Source organism: Dicentrarchus labrax, unplaced genomic scaffold (genome assembly GCF_905237075.1).
Source record: "Dicentrarchus labrax unplaced genomic scaffold, dlabrax2021, whole genome shotgun sequence".
NCBI lineage: Eukaryota > Metazoa > Chordata > Actinopteri > Moronidae > Dicentrarchus > Dicentrarchus labrax.
In genome coordinates this window covers 23,764,558-23,792,498 of record NW_026136706.1, presented here as the reverse complement: position 1 = coordinate 23,792,498, position 27,941 = coordinate 23,764,558, and the positions used below count along the sequence as shown (strand labels likewise).

Genomic DNA, 27,941 nt, shown 5'->3' with positions numbered 1-27,941 from the left:
TGCAGCAGGACAGGTCTCTGAATCTTATTGAAAACAGCTTGAAGTATTTATTTACAAACAGTACAAACAGCAGGTTAGAGTATTGGAAGACTTTAATCTGAACCTTCATACAGACAGTCTGTCTCACATGAGTCAAATGAGTAGAAAACAAAGTGCTCAGTCAACACAGCTCCCTTAAACACAAAACAGCCAAACTTAAAGTTAGTCACTGCTCTACAGTGAAAGTTAAGACTCCAAATGTTCACATCAAACTAAGAACAGCTGTCAAACAGCACAACAGAATGAAATCAACACGTTAAGAAAACAGGACGTCTGCGAGTAAACCTAAAGAAAGACGAGATGGGGAATTTATTAATAGCTGCTCAAAAATGCCAATGTGATGTTTTATGTCTTAAAGATTCAGCTGGTTTAACAGTTAACTATCTGATCCAATTGGGCTTTATGGAAACTTCATTATAAATGAATCTTTACTTATTTATCATTAACTTATAAAGTGTTATAGTGTGTAAAATGTAAAAGAAGTCCATCACAATTACCCAGAATCCAAGGAGATGTCTACAAATGGCTTCTTTTGACAATTATTGAAATGCTTTCTCAGCAGCTGTATTGAGTCTTTGCTCATATATTGCACGCATTGTGCAGTAATGTGATGTTTAAAGTTCAGAGAGGCACATTTTTAAATTCTACATTTGTGTTTCTCTGGTATTTGAAATAAAACTGAAAACTCACCCTGCGGGTTGAGGAGGTCGTCTCCACTGCTTCATTCGAGCTCAGCCAGTCCGCTGCTCACCAGAGGAAGATGGATCAACTCTCTCTCCTCGCCGTACAGCAGCACTGTGAGCTCTGGTTCCCGGGCCTGAACACACAGAGGCAAACACAAAGGGCGCATAAAGCCAGCAAGATACTGACTGAAAAGAAGTCACGTCTCATGCTCTGACAAACATCTGAGACCAAAAGTTAGACAAACTGTCAATCTGTTATAGAGACATGAGCATGGAGGACTTGACGTGTTTAAATTTCTACTTTTTGCATTCGAAACCTTCTTGACTTGTGCCATTGTACAGTAGCTGTAGAAATAGAAAAATTTAGACTTTCTTTAACCACACAACCTGCATTTAAACAGTTCAAACTAATTTCAGGAATTGTGAGATTTAATTATCATTAATGGCCTGTAACTAACTGGATCGACTGCACATTGATAGCAATAGTCATTTTTTTTGGTAAAGCATCTGGAAAATTAATTATTCTGAAATGTTCCCGCAGTAACGATAGTTTCCCGGCCATGCCAGAAACAATACCAATAATAATTGTGCTGTTTAAAGAGAGTAAATGGAGTTTATAGTACACATAAAACTAATAATGAAAAAAATCAAAAGCAAATATTTAAAGTGTTCCTCAAAGATATGTTTTTCTTCTTGAAGAAGACGACTGCATGCTAGTAAACATGGATGTAAACAGCAACAAGTAAAGACATTTATCACGTTTTTTAGACCTCAAAAGATACACATAATGTGTTTTGGTGACACTACCGCTCCAATGATGAATATTTTTCTTTCCTCATTTAAAAACAAAAACAGTCCGGCTGTGCATTTCTTACCACAACCGTGGCTGAGATGTTGCAGTGTAACAGGTCGATCATGTGCATTGCAGCCTTCACGCTCCACTTGGGGCTGTAGGGCAGCACGTCTCCCTGCTTGCTGACGCTCGGAGCCTTGAAGCCCGCAACTTTAACCTTGAGCGCCCGTAATGAAAACCCCAGCAGCTCGGCCGGCATCTGGCGCAGCCTGACAGGAAGTGACAGAACATTAGAACAACACATCAATGTATCCACAACACCAGATCAGACACATCCAAGGGGCTTCAGTGGTTAGATCTAAAGAAACAAGTTCTCAAACTCTCAGTAGATTAATTGGAGCACCAAAACCTAACTGCTGAGAACAATTCACTTTCACATTCACATACAAACAGAAGTTCTCTAATAATCACTTACATAAGTCCTTGAATCTGTACTAACTTGTGGAAGCCAATAATGGCCACCCACTGCATACCTGTGTTTACTTCTGTTTTCTATATAATTAAAGTTTTTCTTATTTACTAAATACGATCACACATTTTCATTATTCTGAGGCGATGATAAATGGTTTTCTCGAGTTAATTTATATTTCAATAATACCAATGTATCAAATGATGTGAGGACAATGTGAAAGGGGTCACCCTGTAGTGATCAACCTACAGGGTATTCGCTATATCTGCTGCTGCCCTCAGCTTTATGGAGCCTTACAGCCAGTTTTAGATCATGGTTTAGCTGTCAGACCCACAACTGTACAGTTCTGGTTCACTGTTATTTGAATAAAACTACTCTCCTGTAGTGTGTGAAGTTCATACTTGCTGGTTGGGAGAGTGTCGTCAGAGCCAAAGTCTACATGTTGGACCAGGACCATGACCGGCTCCACGCTGGTGATCTTTATCAGCCTGGCCCGGTAGTACTTCCCGTCACTGTACTCGGCCAGACACGGACCGCCTGGGAACCACAAGCATAAAGTCAGGACTGTCCAACTCACTGAACTCTGCTCAGCGATTCATGTACAAATGGACAAAATGTTCCCCTTCCTCAGGATTATTCTTCTCAACAGATCTGTCAACATGTGACTGAGAAGTCTGCAGAAAAAAACTTCACATGCACGTCAGTACATGAGCTAGTGTTACAATGACCACAGGTGCAAGACCACTGGAACACACACCAGTGCACTGACTCCTGTCCACAAATGGATTAAGTATTAGACAATGTTTCAATCAGAGTGGGGTATTCAGAGATCCAGCTGGCATTAGAAATGAACATTTTAATCTGTCACTTTAATGAATGTGATGATTATTATTTTATTTTTAAAAGCCTGGAAACACAGCCAGTGAACACAGTGAAAGGTTACCATGAGGAAAGTTGGTGAGTCGTGGCAGACTGTTGATGTTTGCATTGATTCTGGTCAGAGCCTCATCCAGAGTCTCTCCATCCACCTCTTCATCAGCTATTCCCTCCAGAGGCCACAGGAACAGCTAATGGACGGACGGACAGACAGACAGACACTGATCTATTATCAGCAGAAGCATTTATTATCAGTTTAAACTTCTTTTATTTTGTTAGTTGCAGTTGTAGGGCAGTGTGCAATTTAATCCCATTGATTTAATTCTGACAAATCTTCTGTAAATGATGTCTCTTCACTTTATTTCAGTGTCTAAAAAGATCCTGGCAGGCTCAAAGAGAACTCCAATACAATACACATCCATCCTTTACTAAACTGACTCAGTTCACCTAACAAGGATCACGTTCCTTTTAAATAATAATAAACAGTCCTGTCATTAATGCTCAGTAAATTTATGAGTACTACAGCACGTACATCAGAATTTGTTTAATACATAATGTTATCTGTTTGGTCGGTAGCTACCTCATTGGGGGTCAACAGGTGCTTGACCTTGACTCGAAACTGCTCCCCTTCCTGTGGCAGGTTTGGGTAGATAAAGGGCCCAAGCATCGGTTCCTCTGGGCCCCTCTGACCCTGGAGACACAGCATCTGCATCAGTCTTAAACCCAGTCCACAATGCTCAATCTGTTTCAGTTTAAAAGATCTCTAGTGTTTGGAGAGTGACACTCATTTATAGTCTATGTTTAACCAGAGAACCAAAACAATGTGCCAACACCCATAAGGCTGCTGAGTTGGGTGTTCTCAGTTGATGCAGCACTAGGAGTGGTGTCTCCTTTCACATTACAGGGAGTTATTTGACTCAGTGTTAATATTGCAAATGCAATCTTCTTGTTTAACTCTGTAGTTTTGTTTCATTAATTCCTTGGTCATACAACTGAATCAAGTAATTTGGGTAAACAGCATTATATGGCATGGTCTGTATCACTCCTTTGGGACTGATGTTGAAAATATAGTGTAAGTAAGTCAAACTGAGTGGTGGCTGTTTTCAAAATTAAATTTCCAATCTCTTCATTCTACCTCAGTGTCGATGTCCCAGTCATCCAGAATTGGGGCAGGAGACATCACTGAGTGTCCCTGCAGACACAGACATTCCTGAGTAAATTATGGCAGCACGTCCTCATTTGAAACATGGGAAACAGAAACCGACACAAAGGCGACCTCAGACCTTCTGTGGTGAGACAGTCCGGTCCATGGAGGCGTGGTCATGATGACACAAGATCTTGCTGAGACTCAACCCATCCAGGAAGAGCTCAACTGTGAGGGGACCCCTTGGGTCGTTGGGCAGCTCCTACCCCACACACCCCACACACACACACACACACACACACACACACGCACACACACGCCACTATTGAGTGCTGTGGGCCGTAGATGATGATGGATTATCTGATTATAGCAATCATCCCCAGATTTACAGAAACGTTTCAAACAACAATGCCTGTACATATTTGTGTGTAATTATACCATGACTTGTATGTCCACACAACGGTTCAGCAACATCTCCTTCATTAAGGCCACTGCATCCCCCTGCCACCTACCACCAACCTGAAGAGACATAACAAACAGAGGAAGAGAGTTTACTAATCAGCTGCCTCATTTAATAAGAAGTTAACAATCTTCTGTAGCTGTGTGGTTTAATACGCAACCCTTACAGGTCACAGAAGGACACATTTAACAACTAAAGTACCATACCAGCAGTTTTACATGTTTAAGCCAAATAACTTCTTTCTGCTCAGACCTTCCGTTAGTGCCAGTCATTTCCCGAAGAATGCTGCTATGTTTTATCTTTTGTAATATTTGCCAGAATTTTTACATTTTCTTAATGAAATGTTCAAGGTGATACAGCCACCTTAAAATTCTAAGCTTTGCCTCCCAAACCACACGTCTGCACAGTAATAATGATATGGCTTGTAAAACAGTCTTTTATCGTGATTCATTTTCACGGCGGGATACATTCTCTCTGTGTAGTTCCGTGTTGGATCGATCAGCAGGACAGATGTCCTGCCTACAAATGGTCATAGCTTATGAACGCAATGTTGCTATGTGGCAGCTGAATGGTGAAGCTCTATCCATGATTTCAATTCAAGTTAAAAATGTTGTAACTTTACAGAAAACTAGAGCGGACATTAGCCATGTTGAGCCACCAGGCCCCTGATGGCTCAGAAAAACTCATTTAAAAATGACAGTGAGAGTGAACTGGGAAAAAGTTGACCGGCAGTAAGTTGTAAGCAGCTATAATTTACTGGGCTACAAAACCACTGGAACTGTCCTTTAAGATGTTTCCTGTAATTCAATTCAAAGTATTTTTTCTTTAATTTTTGCTGATTATTGTTGTTGATTATGATCATTTAAATAATTATGGATTTAATTTAGAATATCAAATATTATTAGCTGCTAGTATTTTTAGCTAGTACGTGGACACACAGAGACTCTTACAGGGTTGATGCCATGTAGCTGACAGGGCATACAGAGCTGAGGAACATCGTCACACAGCAGTAAGGGGTACACATGAACCACTGGGATGTTCTCCACCAGGCCACAGTCCACGTATTGTACCTAGTAACACACGCACACGCACACACACACACACACACAGGCAAGAACATTACCAAAAATCAAAAACAACAACAAAGGAACAAGGAAATATTTATTTTGCTTAATGCATATGCAGTTCAGCATAAAATATTTGTTATAGACTGGGCTGTGCCATAAAAGTCAACCCTGAGTTGACAATGCACCTTTTGTTGTTACATCATTGTACACAGAGCAATGCAGGAGCAACAGCATGGCAGATTGTAAACATTTAATGGAAACGGAGGGCAGTGATCAGTGGCCTTTATCTCTCAAAGTAACATAAATATTAAATTGCCTGTGTTCTCCAATCTCCTCAAATGGTTCATAAAAAGACTCTTTAAAATTCCAAGGAAAGTTTTTTGTGTGTGTCTTTCTGACCTTAACATGTCCTCCCAGCACCTCCAAAAGCTGTCCTCGATACCACAACATATCAGGTCCAATGACGGCACAGCCCAGGACGGACTTCCAGGTATAAGGCTTCTGTCTGGGCAATGTCTTCATGCTCTGCTGAATCCTCTCCCTAAGCTGCTCCAGCTGACACTCTGACACATCAAACACACACATACACACATACACACAGCAAGCATATTTTTACATCCTAGTTTCTTCTGCCTTTTTTCTGTTCGAACTGAAACACAGAGTCATCCTAATAAAAAAAGCCAATGAATACATTTAAAGAGCAGATACAAAGCTGTTTAGCCCCAGATAAAGTCTCTGTTTTTCGTTTAATACTTATACTAAGAAGTACCGTACCTAAACCCTAGCCAGTATAATTAAAAAGGGACGGAGTCTCTGTGACATCGCCCATAGGTTTCTGAAGCATTGTTGTGAAGCTCAGTGTGTTCTAGAGCTGTGTATTGGCAAGGTACGATTCAATATATAGTGATATTATTCTGCTGTAAAGTTGGGCATTTTAATATAGGGCTTCATGGAGAAATACTCACTTCCGGAGTCAGCCTCAAGTGGCTGCTTGAAGAACTGCAGTTTTGACATTTCCGTGTTGGCCTCATTTGCCAGCCACAGAGGTTGCTGCTTGACCCTAACATGTGGTTGTTGCTTTTGTTTTACACATACAGTCGTTCTTTCACCCCTCTTCATGTTTTATAGCAGTTTTTTAACAAAACTGTATTATGTTTTGAGTCAAATTTCTATTTTTATATTAAGGATTAAACAATGGAATAAAGAAGTTTGTAGTATTTAAAAGGTATCAGTTAATCTCAGCACTTGCTCCGTGACAATTTGGTGTTATGTGCACCTGCATTCTGTGTTCTGGCATAAATGAGACCGTCTTCCGTGATGGCACAGACACTTATCTGGATGTGACCGAGGCATGGTAGCTCTGGGGGTTGGTACAACTGAGTGTTCACCTGTACGCACACGCACACACACACACACACACACACACACACACACACACACACACACACACACACACACACTTTGTTATTCAGTAGATTCTAAGATAAATTCTCTTCACAATGTCTCTCAAATGCTCATCCTTCAAATTCAAAGTGCTTTACATGACACATTAAAAAGCATTAGGACGAGATATAAAAGAAACCCACAGAAATAAACAACATATATGCAGAATGCCTTTAATCGATAGGCTGGTATTGTTGTGTTTATATGGAATCCAAGTGGATCAAAATGGTTTCTCGACCAGACAGTGACTGTGTGTGTTATCACCTTCTCTGCAGACATAATGGTGCGGGGAGCTGGTTTTGGATGGATGGGTGTGGAGAGGGAGGACACGAAAGGGAGAGGAACTAGGGAAGGATTTGAGGGAGTGTTTTTTTTGTCGCCAGAGCCATCAACTTGTGTCTCGCTCACTAGAGACTGTTCATCAGTTTCTTTGGGGTTTTGAATGACCGCATCTCTGCAAGAAGACAGATACATATAGTTAAAGGGAAAAAAGAGTGCCCACTAACATTAGACAGACATTGGTTTCAAATTACAAACTGAATATCAGCCACTGACTACTGGCACAATGCACTGACTATTAAAAATGCAATGATGTGGTTCTAAAATATCATACAAGGACCTTGTGACTACAGAAGTGGTTATCATTATAATCTTCAATTGGACTGTTTTGGCTAGTCAGAAGTAAATATTACAAGTAAACAATTTAAGATATTGTTGCCTCCATATTTTTGAATTTATTTAGAGCTTCCTGTGGTAATGTCTACCAGAAAGAGATACATGGAGAAAAGATAGTTGGCTTATGTTATTCAAGACATGTAAATCATAATAATCAAAACACACACACCTTGGTTTTCTTTTCTTGAGGGCGAGGCCCTCGCTGGCCAGGAAGTCTGCAATGCTGACAAACTGTCCCATCCTGTTGGAGCAGAACAGCGTGACGGGCACTGGACGCTCATCTGTCAATTCCTAGACAACAAGTGAGGAGAGGGACACACATACTGAAAGTAGGTCATTACATCAACAACCAAAAGAGGTGCATAGTGGAGAGAAAGAGTGAAGGAAACTTGAGCAACAAACTTCAGCAAAACGAAAAGGAGAAAGAAATTGGGGCATAAGGAAAGGAGAGAAAGACCTCGATGGTCATAACAGCCGAGGCTCCGGTCAGGTAGTAGGAGATCAAATCGCAGGCTGTAGCCGTCCAGGTGGATCTGCCCCCTGCTGGCCTGAGAGAGAGAATTGAGAGCGAGGAAGAAGTCAAGGTCAGAAAAAGTGAACCATGAAAGAGTGAACACAGACACACATTGTGTGAAACTAAGTGTGAAGTATTTTAACAAATCAAAAACTCCATGTACTGCATTTAAATCACATTATTTTTAAAAGATGAGAATAGTTAAACACTGTGATATAAAGCACATTATTACACACAGATTAGATTATTATTATTATTATTATTATTATTATTATTATTATTATTATTATTATATTAGATTATTCTTTTTTATGGATGAATAAATAGTGTATGTTTAAATACAGTGGGTGTGGCAGTGTGAATGTGCAGCGGTAACCTGATGTCAGTAAGAGTGCACTCCAGTGCGAGAGAGCCTATCAAGGAGGACGGCAACAGCCGCAAGTTGCTGACATGGAGCTTCACCGTGTTGCCATGGTCACAGCGTATCACCTGTTCCCAGCCAGTTGAAAGACAGGGAGAGACAGTCACTATAACAAACTCAAACAAGATTTAAAAAATAATAACGAACACAATATATATATATATATATATACACACATATATACATACATATACATACACATACACACACACAAATATGAAAACTCTGACTTACTGACTCAAATTGTTGTAAAAAGGATGTAGTACAAGTGCAATAGTTTCAGGCTGCTCTTTAGGAACAAGTTTTTATACCTCTGCAATGTTGCTGGATGTGACATCAGAGCCAATCTGTCCTCTCTCCCAAACCCCGTTAATGTGAGCAGCACAGTACATGTCTGCCTTCCACTTCACATCTTGGGGCTCCATATTTGCACACTCCTGCTTCATCAGCTCACACATCCTGAAAAACACATCACAGAACTAACACTATATGCTTGCAATATCATATGACCAGCAGGACTGTTCCTTGATTGGATTTATTTAACTATGGTAGGAATGTTCATTGCTCAAATGACCCCTGCTAGAGCATTAAAAGCAGCCATTGCTTCATTGTTGTGCACAGTATACAATACTGCATTAACAAACACAAAGTAATGCTGGCTTGCTTGTACAGTTCAAACATTAACAAGCTAAAATATTAGCCTAGCAGACATAGCTTTGAACCATGGCGTGTGGGAGGTAAGGCAGCAACTAGTAATCATTTTCATTATCAATTAACCTTAGATTTGTTTTTTCTTTCTTTCAGTCTACACAATGTCAGAAACACAGAAAATGGTAATATAAGTTCCAGATTCAAAGGTGACATACTCAGATTACTTGTTATTTCCTACTAGCACAGCAAAAAAGTAAAGACATTCAATTTACAATATAAACAGAGATTTAGAAAAGTTTGCTTCATGAACTACTTAATTTAATCAATAGTTAGAATTGTTAATTAATAAACTAGTACACTGGTTCTCGTGTACGTCAGGCCTGCAAGCTGTCTCTAGCGGTACGTGGATGAATCTATATCTATATATACACATAATCTATATAATACATTTAATACTTAATGTTCATGCACGTACTGCATGCATACATCCGTGATTAGTTACAAGCTGAAATGTGATGGCAACATAGTAAGTGGAGGTAAAATGAATGGTTCAAAAACATTGCAAACGCAGCTATAAATAGGAACTACTGCTAAGTGTGGACAAGCTGTACCCTTTTTCCACCAAATTAGCTCTGGTTCTTGAACCGGTTCCATTCAGGATTCAACAACAGTTAACAATAAATGATCCCCTTATTAGGAATAAACCTGACTCCTGCATGAACTGTCTGTAGCCGAACAGGGTCACTGCTATATTTTAATGGTGGTCATAATGGTGGTACTTGGAGAGCCTAATATTTTAGGAGGTGGTATGTGGTGTAAGAAGTCTGAGAAACACTTCAATCACTGAACTAGTTGATTGACAGAAAACGTAATATTCTAATGATGTCAGCACTGCTGGCAGGGATTGCCAGTTTTTTTTGGGAGGGCTTTTATCATTTGCCAAATTGCCTTTACAGTGACAGTTCTAGAGCGAAAAGAAAGGATGGAAAGAAAGAGAGAGAGAGAGACAGAGAGAGAGAGATGACAAGCAGCAAAGTGTCACAGGTCAGAGTCGAACCCATGGCTGCTGCAGCAAGGACCCAGCCGGGGGCTGAGCTATCAGGGCACCACAAGATTGCATTTGTGAAAGTAGTATTCATGATTAACACTCGGTATTCTACGGTACAGACAAATCTGGCCCTTGACTGGAAGAATATGATTTTCCTGTAACAATATTTGATTTATTCAAAGGATTTTAAAATCATGGTTTTGCTGCCAACCTTTTGAGCTGAGAGTCGTTCTGGGTGAGCTGGACATAGAAGCTGCTCGGTGAGTTGACGTGGCTGACTCTGACTTTCAAGTCTTTGAGTTGTGCAGGGAGCTTCAGCTGAGGCTGAAACTCAAGTGGCTCCTCATTCTGATCTCCAGTGATTTTTTGGTTTGCAGAATCAGTGCCCTCTGTGGCAAAACCAAGCTCAAGTGGAGGGTCCCAAATGGCAGAATCATCATTAGACTTGGACAGTCTGCAGGAAAGGAAGGATTTTGGAGGAATAGTGGGGGACAGTAAGAGAAGAAAAATTGAGATAATGCACAACAAAAAAGTGGAGTGACAGCAAAAGGATGGAGGGAATGAGTGTAAGAGAAAGACAATTTAAAGAATAAAATCACTATAATAAAGTAAAGAAGTACAACAGTGAAAGATGAACTGAGAATTGAAATAAAAGTAGGGATAGAAGTCGTTGAGTCAACTCTCACCCCTCTCTGAAGCAGGCCAGCTCCTCTTTGACCAGCAGTTCAGCTATGTTGTCTAGAGGCCCGTTCAGGCCGCTCTCAAACAGTTTGACTGGCAGAGGCTCACTCTTGGGGACGGTTGCTGGAGGGGTACAGGGGGAAAAAATGGTGACAAAACACACAGACCACAAAATTAGTTTTGGTGACGAGTACTCCATTCTCCCGCCTTCCTCCAAAAGAAAAACAACAACACATGGCCATGCACACAGTCACTGGTCTTGTGAGATCATGGAATCACTCAAGTCTTCAACCTATGTGTTTGTGGCCGGTACCAATCATCATCTTTTGAGGAATAACAAGGGTGGGTGCTAGGTGTGGTGAAGGAAGATAAACAATAATGGTGGCTTCTAAAAAAGTTTAGCGTTGATGCTGACAGCATCAGTTATATCACCACTGGGGAGTATTTCTTTATTGAAAGAAGAGTAAAGAACAGCACTGAAGTCGTTTCTCGATGTAAAATGTTTTTGGATCTTCTGGCTTCGGGAAGTTTGAGAGTTCGCCCACGATAGACAGATGGTTCATCCAATAACAATATTTTTTGAAAGTGCCTATCCTTTTACAGTTTCCAATGACAACTTCCCAGATGGTTCTGTGTAAAAAAAATAATAATAATGTTAGCAAACATACCTGTAGCCACCATAGTGACCAGTTTCTGGTGAGCTAGTTTGATGAATCTGTTAGTGCAGGCATCGCTCCACGTCTCTCCATCCAGAGGAACCATATCAGACAGACAGCAGTGGATTGCCTGGACAGCAGAAGAGACAGTTCCTGTTCACTTAACCCAGCACTAAACCCCAATATACACAAAATCTTAAGACCAGGGCAAAAATTACAAGTATTCGCATTTTGCGCTGGTGGAACATAACCAGGTTCTAAGTAGAGTGTCAAAATGCAAAATGAAGACACAGGAGCAAGTGACACAAAAATAGAATAGGCAATTTACTGAAACTGCATTTAAAGTCAAACAGGCTGCTCATCGGCTGATCAAAAGTTTAAGACCAACCAAAAAAAATAACTAAAAACAGAACTAAATATGTTTACGCCCCTGCACAACCTGAAGCTACATTGTTCCATTGAAGGAAAAAGCACCTCAGATCATGATGGAGCCTCCTCCACTGTGCCATGTAAAAAACATCTCCAGTGGGATCTCCTTTAAATGCCAGTAACATTGGAAGCCATCAGGACCGTCAGTTCAATTTTTTCTCAGAGAATAAAACTTTCTTCCACCTTTAAATGCCCCATGTTTGGTGCTTCCTTGCAAAGCGCAAATGGGCAAGTTTGTGGCGTGGGAGGAGACGTGGCCTTTGAAGAAATGTTTTGTTCTTTAAGCCCTTCAGTCTCAGATGCCGTCTGATGGTTATTGTCCGTCGGATCCTCCAGCTCAGTGCAGGTGAATTTTTTTTATGTCTACCAGTTGACTTTTTGTCCCTTAACACTCAGGATCTTTTGAGAAATTTAAAATGACTGTCTTACTGAGTCCAACCTGAGCAGCGATGGCGCGTTGCAAGAGGCCTTCCTTGTGCAACTCAACAATCCTGCCACGTTCAAAGACAGAAAGCCTTTTTGCCTTTGCCATCAGGGGGTCATTACAGTGTGAATGCCTGATAGAAAATTACATGAAAGCCTATTTGAGTTTAAATGCAGTTTTCAATAAATTGCCTACTCTATTTTTTTGTCTCTTGCTCCTATTTCCTCTTTTTGCATTTTGAAGCTCTACCTACAATGTGGTTACGTTCCACCAGTGTGAAATGCAAATACTTTGCCTTTTTTCCCTGGTCTTAAGATTTTGTTCAGGAGTGTATAAGTAAAAGAAAAATATATTGTTTGCTAATGGAAACATTTTAGCATAATACAATGTAAACAGGCTTTAGAGGACTACTTCTTGAATGTTTCATACAGTATGTAAGAAGTAAAGTCTATAGTCTATTATATAGGCTACAAAAATATATTGAGTAAGTAGTACAGGAACTAATTTTGGCTGATTTTAATGCTACAGAACTGGTATCATAAAACAACAGCCCAATTGCAGCATATGGTATCTAGACATTATCAAAACAAAAAGACAGATGGTCACTTTCTGCTATTACTCACGAAGGAAAACTTACAGCAGGTACAGATCATGTTGTTTTCTCATTACAAAAGTAAAATAAAATGCTGTGTTCTCACCATGGAAGGAAGGGCAAAGAACTCATCCTTGATCTTCCTCAAGTCACTGACTGACAAGATGTTCTTATTGCCAAAGTCTACATACTGCACCTCCACTTTTCTGCCCCCTGGATGACCTACACACATGCATGCACGCGCGCACACACACACACACACACACACACACACACACACACACACACACACACACACACACACACACACACACACACACACACACACACACACACACACACACACACACACGGCCATTTACAACACTAACATTTTAGTAACAGTCTTAGTAACAAAATAGTTGAACGTAGGGCTGTGCGATATTTCAATATATATCTGATATATACTTTCTGTGACAATAGAAAAAAGTCTGTTGTTTCACCTTTTCATTTATTTCATTGCGTCATAAATCAGTTCATGAGATAAATCACAAACTACTTTAATCTTTAATTATCTATTTGAGTATATAATTAAAAATGCATTAAGATTTCCATGTGGGCATTTTACTAATAATAATAATTAATAAAAAGGTAGACGAGATAGTCATTTACAAACAAAGAAATATTTACAATACAATAAAATAAAACACTAAAACTATGGTAATGTATACTTAAGAGTCAATAAGCGCAACTGACCAGATGAAGTTGTTTGCCTTGTGATCCAGCAGAGGCCGCTCCACTGCCAGCTTGACCTATGGCATGCCCTACTGATCTGTCAGTAAACTAAGCTAGTAATTTGATGTCATTTACTATTTACTATAAAATGGAGTGCACTGGTAAGCAAAGCATGGAGCAAAGCTGTGCTGTAGTGACAATCACGACGACAAAGCATCTCAGAAGCAGCATGCTTCTGTCAGCATTGTCAAAACAGCTGTCTTACTCTATAACGACAACAAATCTGCAGACTAACTAACATAACTAACAGAGCGGAGGCACTACAGATGACCGAAGCAACGTCAAGTGTTCAACCTGACCGTCTGACTGCTACTATTTGGCACAATCAGCTTCAGCAGGCCAGTTGCCAGAAGCTTGTAAAAATGTGTCACCAATAAGAGAGCAAGACTTATATGCAAGGATATGCATATGCAACCCATTGGTGTGGTATGAGAAAATGTATTATCCTTCAGATCAGTTTGAACGTTACGTTTTCCATTTGTACATATGTGTTTTGAGATTATTTGATCAAATTCATTTGAACGAATTGGTGTCATTTAAAATTAGTTTGATCTTGACAGCCCTACTGACAGCATATGCAGCTAGGGATGCATATAATCACTGGCAGTATTTTTTTAACCCAGGCCAAACTGTCATCACCACAAACAAACAATTCCAGTCAACATAATCAAAGGCTGTCTTTTTATAGCATTCCAAGATATTTTACTGTGTTCAGACAGGATACGTCACAAATGTTTGACTGTGACAAAACCAAGTCTTGTCCAGCGGACATTCTGACAAAATAAACTGGATATATTGATTGAATCACTATTAGATTACACTATTGCATTAATACCCAGTACTATGACAGACATCTATTCAAACAGTGACCTGCACATAAACACATCCTCACCTATGACCTGGGCTCTGTACCACAACTTGTCATCATAGCGGGCAACATAGGCCTGTCCTATCACAGGGCAGTAGACGTTGAGGTCTTCTTCTCCAGCCATTGTTGTTGCATTGTAACAATCCTGGAGCTTGGCTGAGAGCAACAGGGACTCTATGTTATCAACCTGGTGGAGGTTGACAAAATGAAAAGATGGGGAAATGAAAAAGAAAAAAAGACAGAAAAAATAAGTTGTGTTTTGAACATATAAAAATTTTCTTTTCTCCCCTAAGCACACAAGTTTTTTTCTCTTGTAAATTAAATTAGATCGCTGGCATTTAAACCCCCTTTGACCGTATTATATATGTGTGTGTGTGTGTGTGTGTGTGTGTGTGTGTGTGTGTGTATATATATATATGTATATATGTAGTGCATGTGTGTTTATTTGTGCACATATTTCATACCAGCTGGATGTAGAAGTCAGCAGGGTTGTTGATGTGGGACACCACTGCATTAAGCTCTTTGTTGATATTGGGACAGACAGCGGGGTAGTACAGCAGGGGCTTCCTGCCCAATGTCACTGGAGAGTAGAACCTTTTTGGAGGAGCACATCTAAAGTTAGGCCACTTCAGTAGTAGGGCTTGGTGTTCAGAATGTCCGAATTTCAATCTGAATCAATTTGAATTCTATTGGACTCTATTCTCTATTCAGTGACATCAGAATTGTTCCTGGTAACATGCACATTTGTACCTGGCCACTTCAATGAAAACAAGGTACTCTCTGACAGAAATGGGCACATCACTGGATTGGTCCATGGGGGCTTTCCTCAGGTCCACCAATAAAGAGTCTCCGTCCTGACCCAAAGGGCGCATCTCCACTGCTGCAGAACCAACCACTCTGTGGAATTCAACCTGTGCCTCTTCACTCCAGCCCTTTGTCTGAACACACAAACACACACAAAAAACAGTTAACACACCTCCTACTACTGCTGCTTGCAAAAAACAAAACAAAACCGCAATACATTTTATAAAACAAACACTGTAATACAGACAAAAAACCCCACATTTTAAGTCTTACATCTGATTGTCTGTCTACGTCGCTTTCAGATACTGTGGCTAGAGGAAGGTGGAAACATAAAAACATGATGGATAACCTGTAGTTTGTATATTGCAGCAAATGTTTGATTTATGTTTTTAAACATCTGGAAAGGCTAAGCTTAAGTGCCTAAATATAGTGCTAAATGACAGTAGTATACTTGAATGGGAAGTCCCAAGTTATATTCTGCTCATCTGTTTCCTCAAAGGTTTTATTTTATGCTATGTTCTGTTGTGAAAAGCTTGTTCCTCATTAGAGATGGAAAATTTAATTATTTAGTAAAAACAGATACTGTATCTATTTAATCTCAGTAGTCTTACCAGGTCATAGGGGACCAGGTCCTTGAGTGAACATCTGATGGCCTGAGGAGCAAAGTAACCCAACTCCACATTGACCGCCTCACCCACCTTCTTCAGGTGGTTGTTCACAGCCTTCAGTAAGGACTCAGTGGTCCCCTCCTCACTGGAAAAGGTGTCAAAAGAAGAGTGGACGATGTAGTACAATAACTTTGTACAGCGTTCTATTGAATAACTGAGAAAATGCTTCACAATCAAGGCATTCAGTTAGTGTGAGTCAGTTAAGCATTTATGCTGCACAACCTGTATATGTATCAATATATATTGGTGGAAAACTTTCTTTAAACTGAGGCCATACTGAGAGGCTGGGATGTTTTTCTGATATACAGTATTTTAATAATTATGATAAGAGGCTTTGCATTTTTCAGTTATTTAGTGCAGAAAGTGAAACAATCTGAGCAAGTATAGAAAAAAAACTGCAGGACTTGCAATGCAGGCATCATGTTGCCTTTCCCTTCTTTAGTAGGTCTAAGTTAGACAAAAAAAAACAACTGTAACAAAACTGTAACAACTGTGAGAATAACAAACACTTGGAAGGCTGTCACTGATGCTAAGAAGTAGGCAGGTGTGTAGCAGGATACAATACTGGATAGTTAACAGAACAAACACCAATTTGTTTCTGTGGACCATCTAGTATTTGTGTGTACCTCTGTATAGTGATGCTTTTGGTGAGACCACAGTCAAGAAAGAAGACTCGGATACTGGCCAGCTGGTCGACTGGGCAGGATTTCACAGCCTCCACACATCCGTTCTTCAAAACTTCAACCACACTGGCCCGCCACCAGATTTCCTCCCACTTGACAAAGATTGTGGAGCCTGCAGAGGAGCAGAGAAACAAAAGCTGAATCACATGCCAAGTATGTTGCACTCCACTCTGAGAGGATGAGTGGTGTGTGATGCACTCTCAATATTATTTGGTGGGAAACTCAAACACGTGAAAAAAAAAAAAAAAAGACTGAAATAATCTATAATCATATTTTTGTGATGGATTATTTTATATTTACAACATAAAGCCATCAGCAATTTCTCAATCATAAATTACTTCATTAAGTGCATATGGACCAGCTAATTCATCTGTCATCAGGTGGTGCACTAATTAACCTTTTTGTCTAAACTTTAATTTGGTGAAAACACGGTCTCTAACCTTTAACAATAACATTTACTTCCATTGTTGTTGAAAATGTAATTGTCCTTATTTGTCCATCATTTTGAGGACACACACACACACACACACACACACACACACACACACACACACCGGTCTCCATTGTGTCACAGGTGGTGAAACGACGACAACTATCTCTGCAGCACAAGTGGTTAATCTTCTTAGACAGGGTCTCACTTTCCCTCTTCTCAGCCACATAGCGGACGTAGAAGTGACATGGATTCACAATGTGGGTTACCACCACCCACTGAGAAACTAGAACAGTCGAGTGAGGAAAACGAGATAGGGAGGAAAGGGGGTAGAAGGGGTAAGAGAAATTATGGGAGGAGAGAGACGAGAGAAAAAAGTATGAGAAAAAAGGAATATTGGGTCACAAGTTAAAGAAAAGGGTTGGCAGAGAAGGTGCAAGGGAATGAGGACAGATACACTATATATACATATATTTAAATGCGACAACACAAGATTTCAAATTGATTGATTTATCAAAGAGCTTTATCTTCAAAAAGTCTTAATGTTAGATATTTAATATCAATATAATTATAAGATTATACAGATGCCTCTCCCTACCATTTCTCTTATTGTCATACAGGCTTTTCCTTCTCTTATGGATTCTCCATTTGTCATTAGCCAGCTCAGGGCCAGTGGGTGGGAGAGCTACAGAAAGACACAAAGCATTTAACTGAATTGGAATAGACTGGATTTAATTGGATCTGACATTATTTAAGTAAAATCAAAGTCAAACATAAACATGTGTCAAAGCCACACACACCATGCTCTTGTCCTTCATCTAAAAGCTCCTCAATAATCACATCTGGAGTTTCAAGGTCTGAGGTCAAGCTGTGGCGAGAGAGGCTGGACCCTTGACGATGTCTTGGGCTTGGAGAGGAGCCTTGCAACGGTGAACTGTTACCTCTCTGAGTTTCCTGGTCATGTTTTTTGGGTCTGGGAAACTTGTTGCGACTGGGCGGGATAGAGTTGCTGTTCCTGCCCTCTGTGCGTTGCCAGGGAGACTTTCTGGGTGAGCTGCCTGGCTGGTGGCCTTTGGGTGGAGACTGGGACAACCTAAGAGTACACAGCAAGACCACTTCAAAAACACAGATGCCACATGAGTTGATAGCCATAAAAAGAAAAAATTTAATTTAAAAAATGAAATGAATTAACTGCTCATCCATAATGTTTTGGCAACTTCCAACAGAAAATATACTTAAAAGAAAAAAAAGATGTAGGGGCTTTTGGAAGAATTTATCCCCAGGTCCAAATCAATCCATATGACATTATGGAAGATATTTAAGGACTCACTGCTTCGGGCTGCTGACTTCCACCTTCAGAGACAAGGACAAACTCTGGTTCAGACTTTCTGACTGGAAAACACAGCTAGAGCACAAACATAATTCAATATCAGTCATAGAGGCCAAAACCCAGTGTTCATCTTCAATGTAATCATCTACAGCACCAAGAAAGGGGAAAATTAACAGTGGCAAGTACATGCATATTTCAAGTCTCTTCTATTTTGGCAAATATTTGGATATTTAACAGAATTTGGTTACCCGCTACAGTAGCTAATACAGCAGAAAAACTAAAATTAAAACATTATTACTGTAGTTTATTTGTGTACACACTGTTAGAATGAAAAGAACAGAAACAAAGTTACAACATTGCAAACAAACATCTGGCTTAAAGTGACAAACCTAATTCCAGAGCCCACAGTAATGCATTTCATATTGAAAGACTGGTTATCCACAGGAGCCTGCAACGTCTCCAGAACCTATTGCCCAAACAAACACAGTATGATTTGGCAGCCACTGCAAACCATTTGCCTGACTCCATTTTTTAATGGGAAATTGTCGGGAAAAGTACAAGCTGCAGCTACAGTTTATCTGCATTTACTTATTCTACACTACTATCATAGTAGTAGTTCTATCTGACTATGAATTGTGTGGTCGCTAAGAAGTATCTGTTGAGATGAATATAAGCATTACATTTCATACCTTATCGAGGGTGCAGTACTTCTCCAGGAAGGGTACACGGCGTACTTCTCTGGCCATCTGCATGGCAGTCTCCAGGACCTTAATCCTCTCTTGGACACTGCACACCTCTGTTTGGGTGGTGGAGAACCGTGCCTCCAGTTTTGTCAGCTGATTCAATTGCACCTCCTTCCTGTTGACAGAGAAATTACAAGCATTAAGATACCAGTTGCTTTACAGACTTCTTCAGAAAACCTTAAAATAACCCGGACAATAGTTTGATTTTCAAAAGAATAAAACAATCTGAAGAGATAAAATACCTGTTTGTAATCATTGGTTTCATATGAATATGGGACCTCATTATACAGCTTTTGCCATTTAGGTGTATTTTGAGAGTTTATAACCATACCACTTTTGAATAGCATGTAAAGATTTGTCTGCAGCTTGCTTGATCTCCATCTCCAGCCGAGCTCTCTCTCTCTTCACCTGTTCTGCCAGACCAGTTGTCAGAGTCTGCACAGATAAAACAGACAGCTCTTGTGAAAAAAAAAAAAACTGTTATGTATGTTTTTCCTGTTAGGAAATAAATGCTGTTTACAGTCATGGTCTACAAGGTGTATGCAGTTTTTTGGATCTAGTGCTACTTTCACCTCATGGATGTATTCCAGCTGGGCAAGATTTTCTGCAGCCCGGGCCAACGCCTCATCCAGTGCCTTCTCAATCTTCTCGATGTCAGCTGGCTGAATAAAACATATCCAGAATTTTAACAATTTTAATCTGAATTATTTATGTTCACTGTGCACCTCCATTCCAATTACCTGACTTTAAGTTAAGGGCAGGTGACAAATTTACATCATAACATACTTTGAGCTTTAGTAACAGCTTGACCTCTGATCAGACATTCCTCCAAGGAACTCAATGCATTCCCAGGAGAGCCGGGATATATAAATCTTTCAGGGTGCAGTAGGTCTGCCCCAGGGTTGGCTTCCCGGCATGACTCTCAAAATGAAGTCACTTGGGAGACACCTCTATCCACATCAGCAGGCAACTTTTAATATTCTGTTACACTTCTCTGAACCCCTCAATTTTTCTCAACAGTTCAGAACAGACACGTATTAGCCACATGTATCTGTAATCCTATTCTGGGTCAGTACTAGAGCATATGGTAAAAAGTGTGGAGCTGCACATAGGTCGACTGGTAAATTAATTCATCACAAACGTCTGGTAAAATTGATTCTGATGATTCAGTTACTGCACCGATCCAGCTGTCCATCTCCCTCTTTATTGGACTGTCACTTGTGAACAAAACCCTGAGGTACTAAGAGTTGTTCACTTAGGCAACATCTCACTCCCAACACAGAGAGCAACTGACCTTTTCCTCTAACACTTGCAAGCAGTGTTTGTATCATAATCTCTTGACACCTGCAGTAGTCTGCTTAATTGCCATTTCACATAAGTATGACAAAAATCAGGACAGTACAGTGTTATGTAATTTGAAATGTACCAACAATAAAATTCATTCAGAAAGGCAGTTTAAACATTAACAGTAGGGTCTGACATGACAACTTTCCTTTTCCACCAGCAATTGCTGTGTTCACCCAAACATACCTGTTCCATATTCTCGGCCATGGTGTTCACTTCTGTGGATGTTGGTAATTTGCTCCTTCTGCGATACTTTGATCTCTCACATCGGAGGCTTCAGGAGATTACAACAGCCAAGTATTTATCAATGTAAAGACACATTCTCTTGTGAAAATCTATTATACAATCTAATTCTTCCCATTCAAGTATACTACTGTCATTAATCTAATTTGTGTGTGTGTGTGTGTGTGTGTGTGTGTGTGTGTGTGTGTGTGTAAGTAACAGAGGAGAGAGAAGAGGGACAGAGACGATACTGTAACCTGGTTGCTACCTGCGCAGCAATCAAATATTTATGTATAATTTGAATGTCAAGGCCCTGAAAGAAGCTTCTAAATATTCAGTACAGCCCTATAATCACACAAGAAGGTAAAGGTTGTTACTTTACAGCATTTTACCTTTTTATCTTGTTCATTTTAGCAGTGTAGATGAGGCCAATGATTCTGCTATCTTCCTGCAGCTCATGCACACCACCTTCAGGAACAGTCAACTCAACCTGCAGAGAGTGAGTTGGGTTTTTTTTCCTGACATCCTACCACTTGAACATTTGCACAAGTCACAAATCACAAATCAAGCCATGGCAAGATTAAACAAAAGGCTGGCTGGTTACCAACCAATGTGGCCAGCAAGGACAAGGTTTGCATTTTATGCATAGTCTGACCATACAAAAAGGCACACTCAAAATACACAGTTAGAAGGTCAGCCTGATAGAACAAACAGATGTGTAATGCATGAGGCCACTAAAGCATTGGGAAATGCTTCAGCAGTCTTCTGACAGTACTAGAGCCATGTTGCATCTTCTGTGTCAAATGTGATGCAATTTGGCCATATGGTGGTGCTTTATTACCACTTTATCTGATTTATGATATTCCACATAGTTTTGCTATTTACTGTGGGCAGGCCTTATATTACAAAAAATGTCTTACCTCCTGGACACTTATTGCAACCACATTTGGTGTTGATATGATGTAATTTGGTCAATAAGTAGGGCTGTAGCCATATCATCTAACTAGAAAAGGAAGGAATCTCTGTCTATCTGTATCTTTTTATGTGTGTATGACTGTCCTTCACATATCTCGAGAACCGCTCATCCAATCGACTTCACACTTGGCGGGTTTATTGTTCAAGACCCAAGGGAGTGCCGTGTCCAGATGAGAATGTCAAGTTGATCAGATGAGCGGTTCTTGACAACACTACAAGCAGTACTTCTGGTGCCAAGAAATTCCCTGTTCCAATCACTGGTAATTTTACCTCACACTCAGGACATCTAATGACACTGTCACATTGAATGGACAGCAGGCAAGATGTGCAGTAGATGTGGCCACATAAAAGGACACGAGGGAGGTGTCTGTCAACTTCATCCTCATCTGAAAAATACAATTAAAGCAATCAGGAATAATGCAATGTCAGTGTAAATGATGAATGCAAGCGCACATCATGTACATTTCTGTTATCAAAGTGAATGGTCACTGCATCTCCCCATTCAATATAAAAGCACAGTTCAATCCCACATTAAGGGTTCCTGTAAAGAAAAGGTTGTCTGCTCTACATCAACTGTTAGATAATGAGGGTTTAAAATAATCTAAAATGAACTTTTCTACGATTTGTCAAAGATGGTACTGTCAAATCGTATCTAAAGTACGGCCCATTTATCATAAGAACCTAAAGAGATGGTAATGACTGTTCCAGGTGTTAGTCAAACCCAAAGGTTTTTGCGCTGGATGGACGTACTGAGAATGACTTGTCAATCAAAAGGTAGCCATGCAAAAGCATACCCTGCTTTATCGTCTATTTTACTCTAAATGGGACCATCATTTACTAAATGAACATCATGCTGTATGGAAGAAGACTTGAATCTAGTGATTGAGACCATAAACTCATTAGGAAACTGTTTACTGAGCTAATAAATCAAGTGAAAAGTCGGGCAATTTCTCCACAAGACTGCATGGTAAAATTATATAATATAAAATAATATATAATTTTATTTTTTAAATTGCAATTTAAATGGAGCTCCCCCTGCTGGCCTTTACATAGAATGCAGGTTTATCGGGCGAGGAACCATATATGGTAACTTCCGCTAACTACAAAAATGGCGACACCACATCTCTTAATGAAGGAGCAGAATAAGGCTGCTCAATTAATCGAAATTTGATCATGATTACGATTTTGGGGCCAAACGATCTCAAAACTAATAAAATCGGGGGGACATTTTTTTTTTCATTTTCTGTTGTGCAACGTTGTATAGAAAAAAGCTGTGTCCCAATTCAGGGATGCAGCCCCTGAATTGTAATCCTTTTATATATATTTTCAAGCTAAAATAGAGAACTGTGTGTGATTTAGGTCAGGTTCATGACCTTATGACAGTTTTTATTAGACTACGTGGTTTTAGTTTTTCTTACTGTGAGCCTTAAAAAATCTAATCATGACCATAAAATAAGTGGTACCACCATAACTTACAATGCTATTTTCACGTCTTATCAAATAGTTACAATTTATATGAAAATATTTTTTGTTATAGGTGATATACATATATACACTGTTACTGCTTTCTAGGGATAGGGCCGATCCGATCCAGTATCGGTATCAGGACCGATACCAGCGTATTTCACGTGTCGGATTTTCCCGATCCAACCTGCGCAGATTTCCGATATCCATGAGCCATGTCTGCGCTTTACTGTTGTCTGCTGAGATCACTCCACAAGTGATTCCTGCCGGCCAGTCTGCTAGCTGGCTGCAAACTGTGGAATGGATTTCCTGAACGGAGGCGCGGCTCAATGAGACACAGAGTTATGAGACACGCCTCCGCTCAGGAAATCCATTCCGCAGTTTGCAGCCAGCTAGCAGGATAGCATTGAGCAGCATTGTGGCTAGCCAACATGTCCGCTATGTGGAAATACTTTACACTGGAAACACCGCAGAGCAAGACAGCAAAATGCAATGTTTGCAAAGCCGTAATCCAGAGACGCGGAAGCGCCCTCGCGTCGTACAACACTACGAACGCAATCCAACATTTAAAAAAGCACCACACGAAACAGCACGAGGATTTTTTAGGTGAGCTGTCAGGAATCACTTCTTCCAAAAACAAGGTAAACTCAGACAACGTGAAAGCTTAAGGGATTACCAAGTGTGTGTGTGTGTGTTTGTGTGTGTGCGTGCGTAAGATGTTTACAGTTATTGCACTTTCCTTATATTTCAGATAATTGACATTTTAAAACCTTGATTTGTTGATGCTACAAGAGCCAGAGTACTTGATTTGTGCTGTTCAGTTGCACACTGTTTTATTGATAGTGTGTGTAAGAATTTTACACTTGCACTTTGCACTTTTCTTATATTTCAAGACTCAAATATTTGACATTTTGTGAATTTAATAAATATTGACATGACAATCACTTTGAAACCCTTAGAGTTGCATATTTATTTTCAGGATGGGATTTTTCCTGTTAACAGGATTTAACCCGCGGCTAAACCTGTGGATTCAAAACAGACGCAACTCGACAGATCCTTCCTTTGCAAACTGCCGCCAAACTCTGCCCACACACAGAAGATAACAGAGTCTGTGGCCGTCTTCATATGTAAGGACCTACGACCGTACAGTGTCGTGGAAAACGGGGGTTTTAAGAAGATGGTATACACACTCGAACCACGATACGCCATACCGACACGCAAACACACGGTGGAAGTTGCCGTCCCGAAGCTGTAATTTACTTATTACTGAATCGATATCGAAGAATTTAAAATCAATATTGAATCGAAATTAAATCGAACTGTGACCTAAAGAATCAAAATCGAATCGAATCGTGAGGTTCTTAACAATACCCAACCCTAGAGGTCATGGTTGCCTACAAAGGCAAGACAGCTGGTAACCTGAGGCAGTACAGTTTTTGAGGATGGCTTCATTCATGACATGGTGCTATATCGGGAGAAGACCTCGTCGGAGGCTCATGGTATCCCTCTCACGCCTGAACAAGAGGCCTTGAGCGCCACCAGACAGACAGTCTCCGTCCTGGTCATCTTTGCAGACAACTTCTTCACCAGGCTGGAATTGGTGCGGTACCTCAAGGTCAAGAACTACAGGTATACAGGGACAGCCAGGGATAACAGAATAGGGAAGCCTCTACTCAAGTCCATCAAGGAGATGGAGAAGAAGGCTGTTCCTTGGGGTACCTGCAGCTAGGGGTGGGCAATATGGGCAAAAAATAATATCTCGTTATTTTGGGGGATTTTGGCGATAACGATAATCAGTTGATATCCTTTAAAATGTGATTGGAATAGTCTGAGTTAGGGTTTGCACTGAGAGCGCTAAAAAACTCATTTTCCGAGCGTCCAGCGGTGTTAAAAGTTGAACAGATTTCAATTTAAAGCGCTCTGAGCGCTGCGCTAAAAAAGGATTTTCGAACCCAAACCATTTCCATGCCAGAGAGGTAGACCCACGTCTCGGCACTAAATCATCTGAAGTACCGGTAGCTCCCTACCATCACAACGCGCTGCTAAACTGTTGCAAGGAGGATGCTAGAGAGAGGTCATGTGATCACGTCATGTGATCACGTAGGCCCACTAGTCGTGTGACTGAATCCTGCCATGCTGTAGAGAGCGTTGCTGCACCGTGTATTAAGTGGATGTGAGGAGTTTCCGCGTGCGTTTCAATGTTTTTGGCGAAGTAATTTAAATACTCGATAATGGAAATTTGCACATCGTCAAAACAACAATCACGATATTATCACAAACGATATATATCGCCCACCTCTACCTGCAGCTACAATCACCAGTGATGATGGGATCCTGGCCCTCAGGTAGAAGGACAACAAGATTTTCACTCTGCTGTCAACAGACATTGGAGTGGAGCCCACGTCCTCAGTCCACGGGTACTGCAGTGAGACCAAGCGGAAGGAGCAAATGAGCTGCCCTGCTGCCATCAAAAGCTATAATTCCAACATGGGGGGAATTGACAAGCGTGACATGCTGGTCCATCTCTACAGTAGCCCCATGAAATCCAAGAGGTGCAGCCTGAACGGAGACACCGTAGCCACTCTCCAGATGATTTTGTGCACTTTGACCTGTTCCTTTTGCATGCCCCTGTCTACACCACCTGCCAGACCTGCAAGCACTGCAGCAGGAAGGGGCACATCTTGGAGTCAAACATGCTCTGCGCAGTCTGTAAGGTCCACTTGTGCCTCAATGCTGAGCGCAACTGCTTCATAAAGTGAAGCAGTTGTCTAAGTGACTGGACTGGACTGTAATGAACTTTGACAGGTGATCAAAGTCGTCTTGTTTAAAAACAGTTTTCTAACATTTATAATTACATTCTTATGTTACTGAGGTTGTGTTTACAGGTTGTTTGTGGTAACTGGTTGACTTTGATTTGCAGCCTAAAACAAACTTTTTTTCAAAATGATTTTTTATTCTTTTTATATCCACCTCCATGGTTTTAATGAGTATTTTAATGAGTTTCCTATAAAGGGTTAAGACACTTCACAGACCCAGAAGCTCTGTCCCATATATAAACTATATTAATGGCACATAATCAGGAATTACTGGGCAGTTCTGGCCTCCATGTCATCCATTAATTCCTGATAATGGACACTTGTGTCTGGCATTATCTCTTCGTTAAGTTGTGTCCCCAAAATTCTGATGTGATCCTTTTCAACAGTGCAACACATGTTTACATGTCAATTACATGTTTTGAGAATAATACAAATTTCCCCCCTCACTGATTTCCTTAATGTTTTAAAATAAACAAACTTTGTTGAGTTGACTCAGACTTAATGGTGAGAAAACAATCACTACTCATTACATACAGGTTATAGAAAAACTGTATTTTTCATGGACAACTTTGTTATTATTAGGCACTTAAGTTCAGTATTCATAGCAGGAGGGAGGTCATGTTCAACCCCGATTGGCTGACAGAAGCAGGGGCTGCAGGAGGGGGCTGCAGGAGGGGGCTGCCCCCCTGCCCCCCCGAGACGGTCACAGTCAGACAGTTAACGAAACTTTCTTTCCTACAACTTTCTCCACCCAGCTCTGCTTAAAAATAATCACAGCGGGAATCAAAATATCTACTCGGATCAGTACTTAAACGCACAATTTGTGTTGCAAATAATCTGTATGTTTAACTTTATTATTTATTTATGCCACGCTGTTGGCGCGACGTTCAGTGCAACCGATATGAGCTAGCTAACGTAGACCTGACGGTAGCTACCACATGCTGGAAGAAACGATAAACTTTGGAGAACTTGTGAACTCACTGGATTATATTATTCACTTACATTTGTATTTGACACGGTTACGTCTTGGGTTCAGATAATTATATTAATTTTACGGCTCCGAAGGACCTGCTAACACACCTGACTATCATCCATAGATTTGCAAGCTAGCTAGCTAAGACTTCTTTTAGCTAAAGATAACTTTATCCTAAAACACGGTATAACAGCGCGTTGAACTGATAGAAAGGGGATGTAAATGTCCTACCAGGCAGAGTGAATGCCTCTCCACATAACTTGCAAATCACAGCGCTGAGGTTATCGCCTCTGTCCATGATTAATGTCGTTATGAAAATGTCTTTTTCATCTCAAACGAGAAGGCGCAGTAGGCTGTCTTTGTCACGTGACCGCGCAGGTGCGTTCACTGTCCAAGGAGTTATTCTTGAATAGTGATGATTAGTAGTAGTAAAGATGTTTTCATATCCAATGCATCGCTTTTACGTTGCATTTCTGGTTTTACTGGCTCAGTCATTTACACTACTTCGATGTGTTTTTATTGCCTTATTGCATCATGTAATATTTGCCTTGTAGATAATAATGTAGTTTTATTGAAATGCTGGTGATGTGTTCACGAGCGTGCAGTCTGGCCACAAAACTGTCATCTCTACAGTGATTTCTGCCACTAAGGTAAGGCCTGATGTGTTGACATTATTTAAAGCCAGATGTGGACACAACAGACCAGATTTATCAACCAGGGAGCTTCTGCAGTTGCCATGTTAAGATTGTGGAGTTGCTTGAAAAAAAGATTATGATTTGGTA

The 27,941-nt window shown here is 40.4% G+C and overlaps 1 protein-coding gene across 1 annotated transcript; it reads right to left on the bottom strand.

The window, feature by feature from the left end:
• Nucleotides 1-74: 74 nt before the first annotated feature.
• On the bottom strand, nt 75-27,512 carry rnf17 (ring finger protein 17). Its single transcript, XM_051404895.1, has 38 exons — nt 27,391-27,512; nt 22,177-22,292; nt 21,324-21,421; nt 20,896-20,983; nt 19,938-20,027; nt 19,697-19,800; nt 19,312-19,480; nt 19,012-19,088; nt 18,623-18,697; nt 18,234-18,385; nt 17,891-17,977; nt 17,417-17,578; nt 16,806-16,974; nt 16,123-16,264; nt 15,458-15,645; nt 15,172-15,301; nt 14,732-14,894; nt 13,172-13,287; nt 11,633-11,750; nt 10,970-11,087; nt 10,495-10,737; nt 8,896-9,043; nt 8,540-8,652; nt 8,107-8,197; nt 7,819-7,940; nt 7,239-7,428; nt 6,808-6,919; nt 5,931-6,094; nt 5,415-5,534; nt 4,443-4,523; nt 4,144-4,266; nt 3,996-4,052; nt 3,441-3,551; nt 2,928-3,051; nt 2,386-2,521; nt 1,598-1,784; nt 730-856; nt 75-324 (listed from the first exon to the last, which is right to left on the bottom strand). The coding sequence occupies exons 1-37, from the start codon at nt 27,455-27,457 to the stop codon at nt 761-763; spliced, it is 4,647 nt and encodes a 1,548-aa protein (XP_051260855.1). The 5' UTR covers nt 27,458-27,512; the 3' UTR covers nt 75-324; nt 730-760.
• Between the last annotated feature and the right edge of the window lie 429 nt (nt 27,513-27,941).

Bases quoted from the DNA above. Each gene is read 5' to 3' on its own strand.
- rnf17 (XM_051404895.1), bottom strand. From the start codon at position 27,457: ATGGACAGAGGCGATAACCTCAGCGCTGTGATTTGCAAGTTATGTGGA. The intron at 20,984-21,323 runs GTAAAATGCTGT...AATCTCCTGAAG, and splicing joins AAAATGAACAAGATAAAAAG to CCTCCGATGTGAGAGATCAA. The intron at 7,429-7,818 runs GTGTGTGTGTTT...GTCTTCTTGCAG, and splicing joins CTCAAGAAAAGAAAACCAAG to AGATGCGGTCATTCAAAACC.